This window comes from Tinamus guttatus, unplaced genomic scaffold (assembly GCF_059628265.1).
Source record: "Tinamus guttatus ecotype Peru unplaced genomic scaffold, ASM5962826v1 Tinamus_guttatus_pri_ptg000086l, whole genome shotgun sequence".
NCBI classification, from domain to species: Eukaryota; Metazoa; Chordata; class Aves; order Tinamiformes; family Tinamidae; genus Tinamus; species Tinamus guttatus.
The window spans coordinates 1,897,769-1,917,842 of NW_028288620.1; the positions used below are offsets into that span (position 1 = coordinate 1,897,769).

The 20,074-nt window shown below is 39.8% G+C and overlaps 1 protein-coding gene across 1 annotated transcript in view; it reads left to right on the plus strand.

Moving 5' to 3' along the window:
- The first annotated feature begins 2,383 nt into the window (after positions 1 to 2,383).
- UBE2W (ubiquitin conjugating enzyme E2 W) overlaps positions 2,384 to 20,074 on the plus strand; it is a 29,358-nt gene continuing 11,667 nt past the window's right edge. Inside the window, exon 1 of the mRNA XM_088520340.1 lies at positions 2,384 to 2,461. Coding sequence (XP_088376466.1) covers positions 2,447 to 2,461 — 15 coding nt within the window. The 5' untranslated portion in view covers positions 2,384 to 2,446. The remainder of the gene's footprint in view (positions 2,462 to 20,074) is intronic.

Here is a 20,074-nt window from a genome sequence, read left to right on the forward strand (position 1 = left end):
CAGCCTGGGTGAGGTTATCTCAGTAAATGTTATTTTAGTCCAAAATGTGGCAGACCTCTGTTTTAGAGATTAAAAGCTCTGTAAGAATTGCAAGAAAAAGAATTCACAAACAAAAGAATGGTATAAAGCTACTCACCTTGCTTTTTTTTTCCTTTTTATTACAGAGTGGAAGTCATATTTGTACTGATTACAGCCAGCCTTAGTACTTGGAAGCTGCTGCTTTCATTCTCCGTATCTGGTAACGGATGAAGAGCAAAACCGCTCGGCGGTCTATGAACCTGAGGGCAATCTCACACCGAGGCCTTTTTGTGTCTTCTGACCTTAGAGAGGGTTTTGCGTAACAGGGTTAAGAAACCAAACACAACGGACTCAAATCAGTTTTATCCCACTGTGATTATATCAACATGAGCAGTCAATGTGTCCGTGTTTATAGCTGAACACATGTCCATTGCCTAAACTTGATGTTCTTGCTGTCTGTGCGGCATATGGTGTTAAGAAATGTATTTTAGGATAAACATATGTCTGAATCATGCAACACAACAAAGTCTAGTAAAACAGTAGTAACAGCATTGCGCTTAATACTGTAGCTGCCTAAGCTAGCTAGGAAGGATTGCAGGCAAAAGAAATTTTCACCAGTTCTAAGTGCCCATTTAACACAACAAATCTTTTGCAACTCTAACTGTGTTGAGACATATTACAGCACATAAACACTGGCTTCCAGGAAAGAGGGAGACAGAAAACCCTTACAACTTACGGGTCACTTTATTCAAGTCACTAGAGCAATGCCTGTTTACACTGCTCAAGGAGCCTACAGGTTTGTGACTGAGCTAATAAAAACTCAGCACAGCTGGGTTGGACAGGAGTCACCAGATGGAGAGTCACAGGATTTCACCTACTGGGTGCCCTGCAATGCTTTTCCCATCATTACTTTTGGTGGTGCTTTCCCACTCGGGAATCTACACATACACTCCCGTCATCAGCAAATTCCTGCACCCTGCCGGGTTCACTGCCCTCCGCAGCTAGTCCATGTCGGAACGTGATTCCTGCTGCCTCCGAGCTTCCCCGCTTAGCTCTTGCACAGCCACTGAAGCTGGATTCAAGCTGGAATCTGGCTCCATGCTGTCTGCTGGTTTTTGTTTTCCTTCCAGTTACCAGTTTTCAAAGCTGGGCGTAGATAAGAGCATAGGGGGAAATAAGGGAGAGCTGCAGATAGAAGTGACACATTCTGCAGCACCAAGTAAGTACCAAGGTTGGAGAAGGGGAAGTTTCCAGGTGCACAGCCCTTCTTTGAGTCCAAAACTGAAGCAGGAGTCTTCACAGCTAAATACCAGCACGGAACAACTGCTCAAAACGTTACCCGGCCATCTCCAAAGGCAAAGGTAGGTGCCACCTGCAGACTACAGAGAAGGCGAGCTGGAACGCATTCAAGGAGATTCTGTAGAAACATCCTTCCCCTCGTGAAGGGAAAGGGACAATCAGGTAGTTTGCTGGGTTTGTAATGGAGAGAGGGGATAGCAAGGACATGGGGATTATAACAAGCTATAATACCAGTATCTTTACCAGGTTCTTGTTTTTAGGTATCCACTATCTTCGGAAAAACTTTTTGCAGGTTCCTTTGGAGAATCAGGTAGGTGTGAAATACATCTGGGATAACTGTTTTACGTAAAGTGGTTCCCCCAGGGGGTTGATTCACTGATCGCAAGCAAGATAATTCCAGTGAGCGCTGCTGTTTATTTTCACCCACGCACAGTGGCTGGTGCGAAGGACAGAATCCCTGCAGCCCCAGCCCAGGGTGCTTAGCCTAAAGCCCGGCATCCTGGCGCTGCCCGCTGCAGATCCCTAATCCCGCTTCCCCAACGCTACAAATCAAACGGGAGCCCAACTTGCAGAAACCCGTAAAAGGAAAAAGCTGGCATTAAGTAAATCCCTTAAGGACCCTAGATGTGCAGTTCTCAAAATCCTTTAAAAATATGTAGGCCAAAGCTCACACACCACTCCCAATAACCCCTGCCAGGCAATGCTGTCCATCAGCAGGGAGAACGGTTCACATTATTTATTTATGGGGAACTGGTGAATCCCCTCCAGCTTTCAGAAGAACCGCAGCCGCTTGCTCCTCGATGTATGCCTGTATTTATTAACTGTGAACTGCTGAACCCCCTCCAGCCGTTAGAAGCACGGCAGCCACTCGCTGCTCCACGCACACATGCCCCATCCGGACGCTGCTCCGCCAGGGCGGCGGCAGCGAGAGCCCCGCACGGCGCCCAACGGCCGCCGCCGCCTCCCGCCTGCCCCGCGCGGCGCCCAACGGCCGCCGCCTCCCGGCCGGCGCTCCGGGGCGCATGCGCGGGCGGGGCGAGGCGGCGGCGCGCACGTGACCGGCGGGGCGGGGCGCGCGCTGCGTCTCCGCGGGCCCGGGCGGCGCAGCGGGGCGGGGGGCGGATCCATCATGGCGTCCATGCAGGTGAGCGGCCGGCGGCGGCGGCGGCGGTAGCAGCGCCGCGAGGAGCCGCTCCCGGAGCGGCGCCCGCGAGCGAGCGGTACCGTTGGGCAGCGCTTGGAGGCGGCGGGGGAAGCGGGGCAGAGGCGGCGGCGGTGGTGCAGAACCAGGAGCTGCGGGGGAGGCGGCGCGGGCGAGGCCGGGCCCGGCGGCGACGGAGGGCGGGCAGGGCAGGGCAGGCCCGGGTGGCGGCGGCGGCTTTTCCCCGAGCCGGGCTCGCAGGGCGGTCTCGCTGCCGCCGTGTCCGCCGGGGGCTGCTGTAGGGCGGGCAGCCGCCTGCGGCCTGGCAGGTGTTTCCACCTGGATTATTTGTTTAAAACCAGAGCTTCCTCTGGAGCAGGTGGAAGCAGTGGCTGCAACGGTGGGGGGACGTGTAGGAGCCGCTCGCGCTCCCCGCGTGCTCCGCGGGCCGCGTGGGGACTTCTTCTGTGGCACGGCAAAAGATCACTTGTTTTGTGGCTGTGTCTGTGCGTATTTCACCCAAAATTGAGCCGTTTGGGGATAAATGTGGTAGTTTTGAATTTTATATTTGAATCTGGGTGATCTGATACTTTCATTTTCCCTCAAGCTGCTGCTATTCTTTTTTTTTTTCCCTCTCTGTTTTCATTTTGGCCCAGTATAGCTTGTGCTGTGCTTGTCCCTGCTCATGGGGCAGCACGGAAGGAGGGTGCAAACTGAGTCAAACTACACGGAACTGGCCCCTCATTACCTGGGATCAGTGCTGGCCTTAGCATCGATAACGTGAAGTAAAATGTCACAACATCAAACCTAATTGGGTAAAAAAAAATGCCGTCTGGAAGAATAAAAAGGCATTGTATGTCTTTGAGTTATTGAAATGAAATGAGATCAAGAACATGAACATGCTGTACGGAACATTCTTGATTTAGTAGCAATTTAGATACGATAGACTAATCTGTCTTTATCAGCTCAATCTGGCAAATGTATTTTGTAATGCCTTTTTTGTGTGTGTGTGTTCAAACTTCTAAAAGCGAAGCTGCAAAATAGAAGCAATAATTTATAAAGCAGAGTCTTGTTTAGAACTGTGTAAAACCCCAAGGGAAGTGGGAGTTGTGAAACTTTGAGGAGAGGCTCCCCGGCAGCCTGTGGACCCGTGCGGCGCTGCTGTCGCTGGCCTATTAAATGACCTTGTGCGGCTGCCTCGCCGGTGCTGCTGCTGCTGCTCCCCTTGCGACAGGGAAATGGTGACTGTGAGCTCTGGGAGAGGGAGGCTCTTTAAAACACGCGAGCGGCAAATGCCGTGTGAAAGGAAAGATTACCAAAATGCGCTGAGGTAGTACTCATTTCCTGAAAAGACGGCAGCGGTAAGTCTGCTGTTGCAATGGCTTTCGTTTTAGGAATACTGCGTGCAAGATTTTCTTTTTTTTTTTTTAAATGATGTGATGTAGTGTTTTGATGAGAGATTCAAGGGAAATTATAAAGTATTTCGCTGCTATTCATAGCCATACAATTGTCTAACATTTTGACAGAATTCTTGTTCTCATTATCTTAAAGATGAGCGGTAAAATGGGAAGTATGTCTTTGTGGAGGTTTTCTTAAACTGTTTAAGTAGCTAGTGTGATATCTTGATGTGGTATTTTTATTTAAAAAAAAAAAATCATTTAAAAATTCCACCTGTATCTGGAGAGCTAATAAGCCTGGAGGGCTGATGACCCTGACATTAAGAAAAGATTTGAGAAATTGAGTGATAATTACAATTAACTTGGTTGACATCACACAAACACTCTCTGCACTATTATTTTACTGGTGGCTCAACATTTAAAAAAAAAATTCAATGACTCAAAATTTAGTTTAAAGTGTGAAAGTTAACAGCATGAAAAAATTGGAAAAAAAAAATCACTGATACATGAGCTTTCATTTCCAGTCAAAGACTCAAGGATAATAAATATAATTTTGGTCTTCTAATTCTAAATACATGTTAAATGTTAGATAGATTGGGAGGGCTGGAAAAGACAGACTTGTGCAGTTTCTTTATGATAAACGGTAGATTTTTAAAAATTGAGAGGTATATGGAATAGTGATGAGTAGAATGTATAGGTTTAAGAAAATGTAGTGTAGAACTTCTAGTCTTAAAGCTCTAGATAATATAAAAGTGTACTCAGCACATAATGTAACACAGTTTTTCTTCAGGCTTCAGTGGCTCATACACATTTTCCTCATCCCCTACCACACTGCCTAAAATGGTTGGGATGCAACTTGTGCGAAGCTTCTGCATTGCCAGTGCCTTGGATTTTGTGATAAAGTTCTGGACAATCTTAACTGTAGCATCAATTCTGTGATGCCATTTAGCCCCAAGAGTGTTTATGTTCTTAAGTGACTATTTGGACAGATATTTTGCAGAAAAAATCAAATCCTATTGCTGGAACAGAGGTTTAGTATGTTTTATTCTCATGTGTACATGTACTTCACCATTTCACTGTGTGTGTATGGCAGTTTTCAAGGGCAAAAATCCTACTCTGATACGTGGTGAAGGCTAACATTCTGTGCACTTTAAATACAGCGCTAAGGTAATTAATGACACAAGAAGCTTTATTAATCAAATTTGAATATCTTCTTTGATAAACCTCATGTGCCTAATTTAAATGAAAAGAAGCTTTTGTAGTGATAAAGTTCACCCTTAAAACTGTTTCCATAGCTGTGTTTTTGTTCAAATAGATCTGTTCAGAATCCATTTTTTTTTCAAGGAACTCGGTATTAAAAATATGAGGAGGGGAAAAGCAGGATGGTAGTAATTTAAAAAGTCAGCGTTATGGATACCGTGCATGCATCAAGTAGAAGGCATGAACTGTTGAGAAGATCTGTGCTTTAGGAAAAGGTGTTAATTCAGAATGTGACACTTCGTATAAAAGCAATGTATTCTTTTCTGTATTTTCAGCTGAGCTTCCTTGTTTTTATCCTTTACCTGCCCTTCCATTCTTGGAGCAAGTTCTATGTTTCCAGCTGCTCTCAGCTGGAAACTGTTTAACGACTGTTTATTGCTTAATATTTCTTCTGTATTTGCAACATTTTTATTTAATAATTTGGAAATCATTTCCTCTTTGCTGAGTTGACCACTCTGTCCAAAAAAGTTCTAAACTATTTTTAATGCAACTTTAAAAAAACCTCAGTGAAAAAAAAGAATATCAGTGAATAAAAAAAAAATCAGTGATGTTGCATGTGTATAGCCTGCTGTTACGAGTAATAAGACAAGGTGGTATTTATGTTATTTCACGTAAAATATTAGAAACAGTAAATAAAAATGTAGTTATCTTGTGTTAATATGTCAGAACTGATTTCTGAAAACTACCAAATTATTGGTAGTTACAAACTACTTGAGATATTTAGTGATGCCACTAGTAAAATACTGTCGAAGATGAAAACTTTAATTGTGCCTCTAAATGTAAAAATTCAAATAACACAAGTGAAACTATAGTGGAAAGTAAAAAATATTTTTCCTCTTGTCTAAGTGGTTTAGTCCTTTATGTAACCTTCAGTTATCTGTCCCTACTGATATGTAATATATTAGTTTTGGCTTCTAGCCATGCTACAGAAAAATAAGATAAATGCAGAATTTATTCTTGTTTTGCCAAGATAGTTTTGAAAAGACAATAAAGAAAGCAAGATTCGGGTGACTTGCAAATCAAGCACAGTTAAAAATTTGTACCCCGAAAGTGAGTAGAGGTAAATAAAAGTTGCGATTTGGGTAGTAAGGAGTCTCACTTGTTGGTTTTTGCGTCTGACTATGTAAAGTAGGATTTTAGAGCGAAAAACTGTACTGTGTAGCAAGCTTGTAATTTTAGAGCTAGAAGGGAAAAGTTAATTTTGTAAAGAAATGTATTAGATTTTAGTTTACATAAATGCCCAGGATATCAGCAAGTTTTCCTAATAACTTCAGCAGTTACATAGCTAGAAAACTGAATGCTTCTCACTTTCAACATTGGTAATTATATGCTTTAAATGAGGAAAATAAAGGCAGGTGGATATTTATTGTGTAGAACACAAGTCGTTCCAGTTGATTGTAAATATTTTCTACTCACCTTTTGATAATATCTTGTTCTTGCTTTTGGGTCGAGCAATTAGAGCTCTCAGAAGGGGAAAAGAGAAAACGATAGATTTTCCCAAGCTAGGGAATGTTGTCTTATTAAGCTGTAAACTTGGAAAGCTCGGAAGGTTTATAATTAATAAACTCAAGCAGCTTAGTTTGAATAAAATGTAAAACTTAGTAGGTTGAGCACTTCCCTTAACTGTTTGCTAAATATTTAACAAGCCAAGAGTTGCAAATCTAAGGATCTGAACTAGACAATATGATGGAGTATTTACCAATATAGCCTCTACCTGCAGGAGATACAATGAAATTGCCCCTAAAGTTATGAAAGAAGTAAGGCACAGCTTAAACTGAACTCTTGGCCTTTTGGAGCGTTCAAGAAACACAAAAGTGTTTAATATAATTATAAAAGACAAAAAGCAAGCTTTTTAAAGGAGTTCTCAGATTCCTGTTTTGTGGGGGAAGGGAAGCAAAGCTTTTTTTAATCTGTATTTTGAGACCAAAAAAAATGCGTGTGTCTGACATGCCCTCGCAGTAGCAAAGGGCTCATAGAGCTGTCCAGCTGTGGCTTGGTTGTTTTTTGTTTGTTTCTTTGTGGCTTTTGCTTTGTTTTTAAGGGAGGAGGAGACAATATTGCACATTCATGAGACCTGTTACAGCTAAGCTAGTTAAAAAAAAAAAAATTAAAAAGAGCCAATAAATAACTTTTTTTGTGATGAAGGTCAGGTAACCTGTCTTATGCCTGTCTACTTTTGACAGTTAAAGGTTCTAAAAAAAAATTCTAGAATCTGTGCCTGTTCTTGGAGATTTTTTTTTCCTCTGAAGTGACCTCTATCACTGGAGTAAAAAGCAAGTATTTGTTCTGTGGGAAAGAAGGGGTTGACCTGTCCTTTCTCATCTGACATATTAATATTAGTCCCAGGGAGCAGAAGTTATCAGTGGTACAGCAGGAATTGCTGAGACTCCTTGTTTTGGGTAATGAAGGATTTCAGGGAAAATGTTAACTCCTTTCATAGGCAGTTAAAAATCTCTTTCTCTTTGGATGATTATAAAATCTGAGTCACTTGTTATCTTTGTATTCAGTTTATTTAAAAATCCTGCTTGATTCACCTCAGGAAAATTTCCTGTGTATATGTTAATAAGTATGGTTTTAATAATAGAGTATAGTAAACATTGCTTCTAAAAATCTTCTAAAAATAAAATCCTGCAGAAACTTAGGCTACCTGTTTACATCAGTTTGTTTAATTTGGATGAGAAGTTGGTGATCAATAATGAAATGAAACAAGAAAGCCACATGGACTGAATTTCTGAAGAAAGAATTTCTCTCTATCATATTTAGGGATACAGGCTTAATAACTATTTAAATCCTTTTATATGTGGCTGCTTCTAGCATTTCGCTCTCCCTGCCAAAAGGCTTTTTGTCAGAATACAACGTTTTATCTTGGTATAACTTCTAGAATATCCTTTATAAGAATAAGATTTGCTTTAAATTCACAGGTGTTACGTCAGAAATGGGATTATCTGGAAGAAAAAAACCTTTAGATGCGGCGGTCTAGGGAGTGTGTGTGTGCACGCCATTGTCAATGATTGCTGTTTAATTGTAGCTGAATACTAGGTTGATCTTGTCTCTTACTGAATTTTAAGCCAGTCATATCATTGCCTTTGGAAGACAATGTTATAAAATTGTTGCCCACAACGGTGTCATCTCTGTTGCTTTGAACTTCCAGGCAAATATTGAGAAATTCACAGCTTGCCATATTGCTCTCTTTGTTTTAGACTGTCTGGAAGATAGAATCTTGTTTAGTGAACTGGGAAAACAATACACAATGTTGATGCTCCCTCTCCTGCTTCCTCCCCACTGCCCCGCACCCTCCCAAAAGAAAGAAGAAAACTGAAACACTAAAATTGCATACAAAGAAATTAATGAAACTTCATAATATCTCAGAAGAACAAATGGGTGGTGGAAGCTTCTTTTTGAGTAGTTCATTAAGACAGTCACGTGCTGCCTGTACGTCTCCTTGTAATGAGAGAAGCATACAGAGAGCCTGACATTGAGAACTTGGACTACGGATTGTTCTGGGAAAATAATATTGTAGAACTGGGTTGCCAGATGTTAACATGTTTTATTAGAAATGAGAAGGAAGAGACTAATCTGCCTCGGCAGTGCGAGTACAGATTGAAACCCTGATATTTAGCCAAAAATAGATAAAATTGAAAAACGATTCTTTAAATTCAAATCCGGGTATTAATTTTCCTAGCTGTAGTATTTTGTGATACAGTTTTGTTGCATGTTCTGCTGAAGCCTTAATTGGGCACATGCACTCAATTTATCCTTCTTCCCCCTCCTCATTTCTTCCTCTCGGCCTTGATTAAAGCTTACTATAAGAATTGTTAACTTCATTATGGAAAATTCTTGCAGGATCATGGTAGTCAAGTGTCTGGATAGCTTGTGAGAGTGGGAGTATGGGCCAAATGTTCCTATGTGAATAATAGGATATACTTTACAGCAGCTTTTTTGACTGTCCTGATTATTCATTAGGAAATGAGGTTTTTAGCCTTGTAGGAACATCTTTTTCATCTTTTCTGTAGATTATGTAGTAAGGTGGGCAGTAATAGATATATTTTCTGTAAATGTCACCATCTTTTATCTGTACCTTGTTTCTCTTTATTCTGTTTGAAAGCTTTGGCATTTGAAGTTAGATTTCTAATTAGAGAGTAACACAAAATTAATTCCAGAAATACTTACAGTGTTAAAAATACAGCTTTCTGCAGAGGACTCTTATTTGAAAAGTAGGGCTGCTTGAGCAGTATTTAGAATTTCCTGTTTTTGACTTGAGATGCTTTTCAGTGTGAAAAGTATGAATGTAAGAATCAAAATACGTAAACGAAGGCATTTTTGTTAGCCATATTCTTTTGGACTGGTAGTTTTATATTCCAGGCCAGCAACCGTTCCACATATGCAAGGATACAGTGGTGCTGTAACAGCAGCGTTGTTGTGGGCTGGCGGTAGCTCCCGCTCTGGTTCCTCATGTGCTTCCTTGAGGGTGCACTTTCCAGAATTATGTTGACTGTGTTGGAGGAGAGGAAAAAAAAATCTCCAAATCAGAAAGGATGTTTTGGGGAACAGAATAATATTATAACTTGAATGGGGGAGGAGGTGACTTGGAACTCATAAAGGTTGTTTTATTTATTTATTTATTTTTAGGGCCAGGATTACTTTGTAGGACTAACAGTAGTTCTATGCTAAAATGGAGTTTACTGGCTAAGCGAGATCTTAAGCAGTGGGAGAGAATCATTAGTAGTTACTGAAGAAATATTGTTGTGTGGTGTTTTTTTTTTTCTTTTTTTTTTTCCTGGGATGCCACTGCTTCTTCCATGTAAATTAGAATAGTTGGGCTCCTGAAAATTAATTCCATAACTCATTTTCACGCACTGTCATTTTCTTTTTGTGAAACAGTCAAGATTAAGATTGGGCCTACAATTAGCAGGATTTTAGAAGGGCCTTATGGCATTGGAACAAGGAGGAGGGAATTCTGTTGTGTAGAAAGTTTTTAAAGTTCAAGTGTAGTTGTTTGAGACACCCATGTTTCCTGGCTTTGTAGTATTTCGAAGCTGCTGTTCCATCATTTAGGTTTCCGACTTCATCCTGATACCCTGTAATTAAGCATGGCAAGCTGAGTCTGTGTTTGCGGCTCCAGGTGGAGCGGCCACCACATTCCAGCTTTTAATCATCCATCACAGCTGGTCTCAGTGTTAAAGGAAGGTGTGGATATTCACTTCAGCAGAAATAAAAGGAAGCTCTTTGCCTCTTTTCTGCTTACGTTTTCTGCTCTGCTGGCAGAGAGATTTCCCCCACCCCAACTGTTCCATAGCAGTCACGGTCCCTAATACACCCCACTTTGTACGGGCTTTCCTTTTGGGTTAATCAGCCCAGCTTTTTCATCTCTTCTTAAACTTCCAAGCCTTCCTAAGGGTTGTTCACAGGTAAAGTGTTTATTTAGGATAGTTGTTGGTTTAGTTTTCAGTGTACCCATTTAGAACCTTGCACACCTCAATGCATATCTTGAAGCACGAGAGGCGGAGCAGAGTCTTGAAGAACTGCAAGATCAGGCACTTGGACGTATGTTTTGAGGTTTCTTCACTTTTATTTTCTTTGTATCATTTGCATTTAGAATGTTTATATACTCAGGTGTGAGGAAACAATAAATGGGGAGTATGGGCACGCGATTGAACTTAATTGCATTATGGCAGGTTAACGCTTCATGCTCATTGGCAAGGCACACAGGCTTTGCCCACACCAGTTATGAAATAAAATTCATTAGCTAAAACAATATTCATTGGCTGCCTTAATTGCTGTCAACTTATATGCACATGTTCATGCTTGTTGCTGACCCTTATAACTAAGTGCGCCTTGTGTTTTCATTGTAAGCCTGTTTTTGTTTGCATAGAGTTTTATTAAACATTGACTCTCTCTAGGCTCCAGTTTCCCAAGGGAGGGGCAGAGCTATTGTAAGAGTTCTGATAGTAAAGGAGTATCACAATATCTGAAAGATATTTTCATATACTGACAGTCACCTAGTCAGTACCGTGCAGTCACTAACTGTTCCTAGCTGAACATATTGACTAACGAAGAGGACTCATACCTCAACAGTTACATATTTTGAAGTTTCTTGAGAAGAAAATACTTCAACTCTTGGACTCAAGAATTCAAAAATCAGTATGGGTTTGTGACCAAGAGGGAGATCCTCTGTAGTCTTACTGGTACTTGCACCAAAGCCGACGCACTGTCGGGCAAGTGAGATGGGCCTGTGTTCTGGCTACTTGCTGCTGAGACTCCCTGTAATGCTGCTCCTCTGAGTAAATAGTCTGTTCTTTAGAACATGTTCTTCATGTGCTGAAGATAAGAGGCCGCTGAGTAATCTTGCCAATGCTTCCTCAGAGGCAGCCTGCCCTGAGAGTTTACAGATAATTTTGTGCAGAGTTGAGCTACCACAGTTTGAAGAAAGTGTTGCCCAGCATAACTTTCTGACTACTCCAACAGAGATTTTTGCACTAAATTAAAAGCAGTGAAGCACATTTTTTAGAACTAGGTGGACTGCCTATACTCTTGGGAGTTTTAGTGTACCAGAAGTTGATGCATGGGAGAACTTAAACCTCTTATGAATTTAATTGTGGCTTTTGAGATCTTACCCCACCTGTTCCAGAGCTGGCAAAGTCAGATGTGTGCTAGTGGAGGAAGAAGAGTGTGGGTTTCTGCCTGGCAAAGATGGTTAGAAGCTGTTGGCTCTGCAGTTGTGTTTAACTTGGGAACTGTGACAGGCAGTGGCTGCCATATTCTTGGCTTACAATTATTTAGTTTGTTGTGAGCAGTCTTGGGAGGCAGCTGAAATTTTCCTCCACTGACACCTTGTTAATTTTGTGTTCTTTGCTGCCCATATTTCTACTTTGAGAACTCTTACGAGCTTGACATTTCTGAAAATCTGTGAAGGGTAACTGGGGGGGTTGCACAAAATCCTACTCGACAGAATTAGCAATGGAATACGAGGTATTACTATGTCAGACATGTCAACTACTCGAATAAACTTTCTTTTGGAATGGATGTTTGGATGGATCTTAAGCTGTGCTCTTTAATTTCATGACTGAATCACTCTCCCCTATAGAGGTAGGAGAATAAGTCATCCTGGTTTCAAAGACTTCTAAGTTTATGAAAATATCTGTGTAAACTACTAGTTCTATCACTACTTGACCTTTTGCAGTTGCTTTTGGTTTATTTGGGGGACTCTGGTGTTAACCAGTTGTGGTTTCTCAGCTCCCTACTCTGCTGTTCACTCTCTTGGTAGTGAATGTTGTACCAGATTGTACTTTTTGGTTTGCCTGGACTTTGCATTAGAAGAATGTTTAAACATAAAATCCCTTCTCAGAACTAAAAAAGAAAAATAAAACGCCTGTGCAAGCTTATTTCATTCCCCCTTTATGTAAATAGCTCCATGAGTGTAGTCTGCTGGCTTTCTCGGTGGTCTTGAATAAAATGTTGGGCTGTAGACTGACAAGTAGGAAGGGAATTTCTATATGGAATCTTAAGATGGTTAGGAGAAACATCAGAAAGATGCTCTTGAGGTCTGAAGAGAACCGCACAGCAAGCACAGATCCCAAGAGTTTGTCAGTGTGCAGAAGGTGCCTGTTTTAGTGAATGATGGAAATAACTTGGCTGTAGCTGCACTAGATTATATTTTGACTTAAAGGAGCTGGTTGCAAGGCTGGAAACGACTGAAATACATGATAGGAAGATGCATGTTTCAACAGATTTTGAGATTTAGGAATATGGAAGGTATCCTGATAACTCATGTGGGACTGCTCAAGTTAAAGATTTCTAGAAGAAAGGCTACTTTTACAGTGACAAGCTGTTTCAATATGGAGAAAAGTGTTTAAAGTACAGAAGAAGTCAATATGTCTATAATGAGTAGCAGTCTAATGTAGATCAAAACCAGTTTTGTACAAAAAGTGGAAATAATAGTTACTGCTGCAGCTCAGTATAAAAAGGGGCAGGCATGCAAGAATGAAACCAGTACATTGTGTTCAAATTAGCAGGTTTGAAAAACATTAGTAATCTCTTAGAAAGATGAAGAAAAGGATGAGCCCATTAATGGAAGAATAAAGCAAAGAACAGATGACACAGGTGCTTAAAATTGCACTGTGATTTACAGTGAGACAGTAAGTCACGCTTAGCAAAAGGGACAGATTCACTAGTTTTGGGGTGTTGGATGTATGAAAGTCAATAAATTCTACTATTTGTCAGGTTTTTGGGTTTTTTTGTGTATGTGTGTTTCCTTTTTTGGAAAGGCTGTTTAAGCAACTACAGTCGTCTGAGATTTTGGCAATTATATTGAGTATGTTTGCAGATAGCAGAAGAATATGAAGAATCTGTCAGGGTGCCTTCTGGAAAGGCCCACTGGTGGGCTGAATGGTCTGTAATTCTAATAGATAGAAGTAAACAATTAACCTGCAAGTACTAGGTAAAAAAGCATCCAAAATGCTTTTCCTAAGAACAAATCGCATTAAACTGACATGATTTCCTCCCTTGCTCGTGTGGTAATGATTGCCTCAGAGAGGAGCAGATGCTCTGCTTTCTTTTGATACAAATATTGACCTGTGTTTGTGTAAGATTTTAGTAACAAAGCAAATGTTGTTCAAATCTTTGGGGTCTAAATTTTTTTTTTGCCCTTTTAACTGCAGAGACCACTTCTCAAGGAATTGCTCATAATTTGGTCATAGTATAGTGACTTTTTTTCAAGGTAAGCGTCTATTTGAGAAGTGGCATTTTGTTCTGTTAAGTCGTGAGAATGTAACAAAGGGTGTTTTGAGGACAGTCTGTTCTGGCCTTCTAAAAATGTCTTGGAAGATTTGAATATAATCATTTTTTACAAAATGCATAGGTGACAGTAAATGGAAAAGCTTCAATTGAAGGAGCATTTAAATCAAGAAGATGCAATTCAGTAAGACAGGTAAAAACAGTAAAGACGAGTGAACCAATACTTATTCAGAAGAGGCTGTAGGTTACAAATTTAGACTTGAATATTAGTCAACAGGCCTGTGTTACTATGAAGCAAAAGCAAATCTCTGAGGTATATTCATATAAGTACTGGGATAAGACATTCTTCTCAACTGTGCTGCTGTGAGGCTTCAGCGCTTTGCATGCTTTTGAGTATCATGTTTCTGTATCTGAATGTTTTAAGGAGTCAGCTGGAGAGAGCAAAAATGAAATGCTTAGTAAACAAGACTTCTGTGGGGGAAAGTTGAAGGAATTAGATTTATTCAGTGAGGGTTAGGGAAGGAGAGCAGCAGTAAGTTTTAAGTAAAAGATTTTTTGTCAATGAGTATAAGGGAAGTAATTTGATGGCAGTCATTCATTTAGATCTCTTACAAAGAAAATTCTAATTATAAAAGCAGCAGAATGAGCAACAGCAGAGGCAGTGTGCTGTGGAAAACATTTTAGTCTTTTAAGAGAAAGGATATTTTAAGCGTACTTGATCTAGCCAAATGTTAGGAGGAAGGGGAGGTGACTTTCACGAGTCTTTCTTCTAGGCTTCTAAACTTTTAGAAGTGACATAGTTAAGATTGCCTGAAGATTCTTAATCCATTACACTTTACCCTGCTATATATGTCCCTGCTGATACCTATAGAATTTTGTGCCAGAAAAGCAGTTTTCTATGCTTGTGCCCATAAAATACAGGAAAGTCTTCCTTCCCTAAAGCTGTCCCATTTTAAATGCTTAACTTTAGAAACCTACAGTTGCAGGGTGTTTTTTTTTGTTTTGCATAAATGTCTGGAAATTCAATCTATTTTATTCTTTTTTTAAACATATTTTTGAACAATGATTTATTTTCAAGCAGTCTTACCACTCTGCATTTCTGATGGTGTGAGATATAATGCTCTTTAGATTTAGCTGGTCAGCTAGTACAAACATTTTTAACACAGAAGAGGAATTCATTTTAAGTTGTTGCATTTAAACTTTGGGTGTTTTCTGAATTTCTTGAGCTGAAATTTCTTGTGAAGCAGTGTGAATCTCGTCTTTGAGGTCTACACTTGAGCAGTTATTTTAGCTCCTGATAATCTAGTGTTGGGTTAATGAGACACAAAGCAGCAAACAAACCATGCTGAGTTGTGGTGAAGGGGAAAAATAAACATTAAAAATAGACCTTTATAATATCTGGAGATTAGCTTCAGGGTTTTCTGGATATCCTCAGCCACATACTGGGCTGTGTTGTGTGTGTATATAAATGTAGCCATTTAGAGAAAGGGATCCTTCCATCCGCTGTCTCGCGTGCTTGTGAGGTGACATCTGCAGTGTTCGGGGAGCCCCAGCGCCAGGAAGGCACCGCTGAGTCCCACAGCGCTGCTCGATCAGGGCCTGGGCTGCATCCCTTGCAGGGAGAGGCCCAGAGAGCTGCAGTCCTTCGGCATTGAGGAGGAAAGGTGAAGGGAAGATCTTGCCACTGGTTATAACGATCTAGTGGGAAAATATAGAGAAAACAGGTCTTGACTTTCCTCAGGTACGTGGTAGAAAGACAAGAGGCCGCAGACACCGTTTGAAACGTGGAAAAATTCCTGTAAGGCTTGAAGAAAACGCCTTGTACCACGAAGGTGGCCAGAGGCAGGAGTGGGTTGCCCAGAGAGGCTGTAGAATCTCCCACCTGTGGGAATACCTGAAGCTCGGCAGGAGGAGGCCCTGCTGTGACTGGAGCTGCCTCGACTGGCCTAGGTAGGGGCCTTCCGGAGGCCCCTTCTAACCCATGGGTTTCTAAAATAAGTCAGGTGGGTTATTTGCTTAGGGAATTAAATAGGGTTCACTAGAGAAACTTGTTTTGCTTTAAACTTAATAGGTCTTTCAATGAAGTTGGACCTTTTTTAATGTCCCCCCTTGGATGTAAGTTTCATCCAAGTATATAAATTTTGCATATGAAATATTAACTTTTCTGTCTTCACCTTGCTTATTTTTTCCCATGTATTGATCCCTTATAACTAAGAATTTTATTGCAGACATTTTGGATATGAGATAACATAGTGTTTTGTTAAAATATAATTGCAAAGGCTAGGAGAATATTTTTTGCTAGTTTTTTAAGAAAATGCTTATCTATAGTGTTTGCAATACATTAAGAGTATTCTGAGCATATAGATCTGATTCTTGGGTTCAAGATATTTTTGTACAGTAATGCAGAACAACTTCATTAGAAGATAGAACTCAAGTACTGTAATATTAAAAAGAGCAAATTTGCTCAACTGTTGTTAGACCCTTTCTTAAAGGAATTTTTTTAGTGGTCGATTGAACTCTGTTTAGCAGACCATGCTCCCACTAGCGATTTTGTTCTGTTGCTGTAGAGAATTCCTGGGCCTCTTCTGGAAAAGTTCTGTAGGCAGCAATTCTGTAGTCTATGCAGGAATAACCAAGTGAGTGCTTGGTGGGCTTTCACCAGAATTTTTCAAAATTTGTTTTGTACTGTTAAAGATACTCAGACATGTTATCCAGATATAATTCAATTGTAAGGCATGGTTAATGGAGCAGTAGGAAGTTGTAAAATAAATGGTGTCCCTTATTATTCCAAATGAAGGGAAGGGGGGGGAAAAAAAACAGGAGCTTGTATATATGTAAGTGTCAAAGCTTCCATGTCGGTTGTGCCAATAAGTCTTTATTTCTCTTGCTTTCTGTCATTAGATCATACAGAATAGAGTAAAACACTCTTAAAAGCATTTTTTTCCCGTGAGGTAATGCTTTGAGTCCCTTTCATAATGGATATTAGAGGAATGTATCATAAATTTGCATTGGTAGCCTTTAATTTCAAAGAAAGTTATGTAGAACATAAGTACAGCTGGAGTTGCATCTTTCTCTGTTAGAGAATAAAAACGAAAAGACACTCTGCCCTTTTCAGCAGTAGCTGTTGGTCGCTTGGCGAGATTTTTACGGTGGTTTGTGAGATCCTGTGTGTGTGTAACCGTGACCTCAACATGAACATTATAGTGCCATATGGAAACCATGAGGGCACGGTGTAGCGGAGAGCGCTGCTGTCATAGGCGTAGGATTAAAGTGGCAGTAATGCTAAGGCTGGAGGGAGTACCACCTTGTGCTGGTGTTTGCTTCTGATTGAGAATTGATTCTGATTGTTCTTCTGGGGTGTGCAGCAAGTTTCTTGCTTTCCCCCTCGCCTTTCCGGAGAGAGACTATGCCCAGGAATCTGCTGTTATTCACATTTGCATTGGAGTTTTCTTCTCAAGGCAGTCAAAATCAGATTTTCTTTGTGCATTTCCATGTTTCAAGGTGAAAAAAAAATATATTCTGTAAAACTTGTTTGCATTTGCTCTCCATTGGCTATATTATAGCCTTTCTTATTTTGGACATTTGTATTATTTAATCTACTTGAAAACATTCAGTGTGCGTGTCCATTCTCTATTGTGTTTACTCTTTTCAGCTTTATATGGGAATAAAGTGGATAATTTTTCTATTGCCATTTTCAATGGGAGCTGCATGATCTTTTGTCGATACCAGTTGACCTGGATATCTTGGGGGAAAAAAAAAAACATTTTCTGTGGTCTTTAAAAATACGATTTTGTTTACTGTGACACCACTTACCATTTGAGTCAAAAAGTATATACACTATTAATTCTTGGGGGTGCATTTTCCCTGTATTTCTTCTTGGAACTAAGTATATTTTTGGTATTGTAGCTGATGAGAAGCGATGTGTTGTCTGTATATGTTAGTTGCATTTAATGGGCAGGCACTCATGAAGGTGACAACAGAGATTTAAAATGAGAAGAATGGGACATGTCAGTGGCAACTCTGTTTGTCACGTACAGATTTTTCTTGTTTTACTGCTGTTCTAGAAAGAGCCACGTGAGAACTGAAAAACTGGGAAGCGTTTGATATTTTTGCACTGGTGAGATAAATGAAAAACTGACCAAAATTTTATTAGCCTGAAAATAAGGTTGCTGGAGAAAAGCATAGGTATAAACTTTAAATGCAAAGTTATTTTAAGTGATAATAATGTGGGGGTGTTGTTTATTTGCTTTTTATTTTTTAGTAGGATACAGAGCAGCCAGAACTTCCTCTTTTCAAATTGTCACTGTTTGATCAGATACTGATACCTTAATGTGAATGTTTTAGTTGAATTTTCAAATGAATTTTAGGCTTTATCTTTAAAAAAAAAAAAAAAAATCAAGTGTGTGGTCTGTCCACATGTATAAGTAAGGAAATCCACAGAGTCGTTTTCTGGTCTTCTGGTCTGGTATATATTAATTCCTTCATTGTTTTTTATCTAACATTTCCAAATTTCCTCTCTGGAAGGGAGAGGAAAGGGAGGGAAAGTGGAAGAATTTTCATTGACTTTATGGCAAAAAGTTTCCATCTGAACATTTTTTTTCCTTTGTATTTCCTCATGTGACAGTCCAAATGACAAGGCATATAGATTGAATTCACAGGTTGACTATCCTTGTGCTGCCTTTTATATATATATATATATATATATATATATATATATATATGATGATTTGTTTTGTTGTTTTGAAGTCATTTCACTTTTTGATTCCATTTTGATTCCATCTTTTCCACTCAAATTAATAATTTATAGAATGATTTGGGGATGTCATTTCAGTAAGTTTTATTGAACTTAATTCAAAATGTTCTATGAACTACAGTTGCTGTTACCTGTCTGAGACTTTTCTTAAGCTAGATGTAGAAAAGCAAATATTGAACACAAGGGATCTAATCTGATTTTTGCTGCATAAATAAATTATATAACTTATGAAAATATTAGCATAATTTTTCCATTTGCTTTTCTTCATCAGGATTATAACAACTTTTAATTAAAGTTGTTTCAAGGCTAAATTTTTCACTTCATTTTGAAGTTAACTACTACTAAACATGTTATTTAGACTTTCAGAGTATGTGCAAGGGTTGCCCAACTGAAGCTTTCAAAGCAGAAATGCCAAGCAAATTTTCAGGGCCATTTGATGTATTTTGAAAGGTAAATTGCAAATGTTTCTCAGTAGTTAAGTAGTTGTGTGCCTGGATTTAGTGTGGGCAGTTTTTAAAAGGTATGAATGAGATACAGGATGTATCTCTGTGCTGTCAACAAGTGTTTTAAAGTTGTAAATGGAATAAAAATAAAATACTAGAGCAGGTTGTCGTCTGAGTGGGTTAAATCCCATATAAGATTATTTTGATTTGTAAGGATAAAGGAAATGAAGTTGTAGTGGTAATTAATAAAATTAAAAAATACTGGTAGGAGAAAGAGCAAGAAATGAGCAGGCCTTGCACTTTGTCTAGTTGATTTGGAAATGACAAAACCTGTTGCACAACCTTTTACACGCAGAAAACACCCTCCGAAGGCATGGCCAACACAAACGCTTCGCGTAGGTTTAACTCCCCTCACTCGAAAGAATTTACAGCAACTGGCAGGATTGTTTCACACCGGGAGTGGTTGTGCTTGCTGATCTTTATCAGTGGGTCGAAATAGGCAAGGATTACTTGACATCCTGGCACAGCAGCTTTCAAAATATTGCAGCTGTGTAGGTTTTGAGCTGTAGTAACTGTGTAGTGACAGTCGTCTGCATCTTATGGTTTGTTTTGCACATGATCTTTTTTGCAAATGATCTTTTGGTTTTGTTTTCTGTCCTCCGGGGTTATTCAGAACAAAGAAAAGTTTTGCACAGACATCAGGCTTAAATATCCATTAAATGATGGGGAAGAGAAGGAGCTGTGCCGTTAAGAGAATTAACGATAAATCTGATGTCATCTGAGGAGTATGGAATCTGCTGTTAAGTGTGAAACCGTAACTGACGTCATTATGATACGACAGAATCCTAGGTGCTGCAGTGTGTTTCGTGATGCAATAATTCTTCACTTGGTAGCATTGCAAGCATAAGTGGAATTGCGTATAATAAAGACTATAATGAAAAAATACTAAGTTAAGATCCGTGAATATTTCCCTTCAGTTTAGTTTCTGAGAATGAGGTCTTCCTTTTCTCTTTCAATTTTGTATCTTATT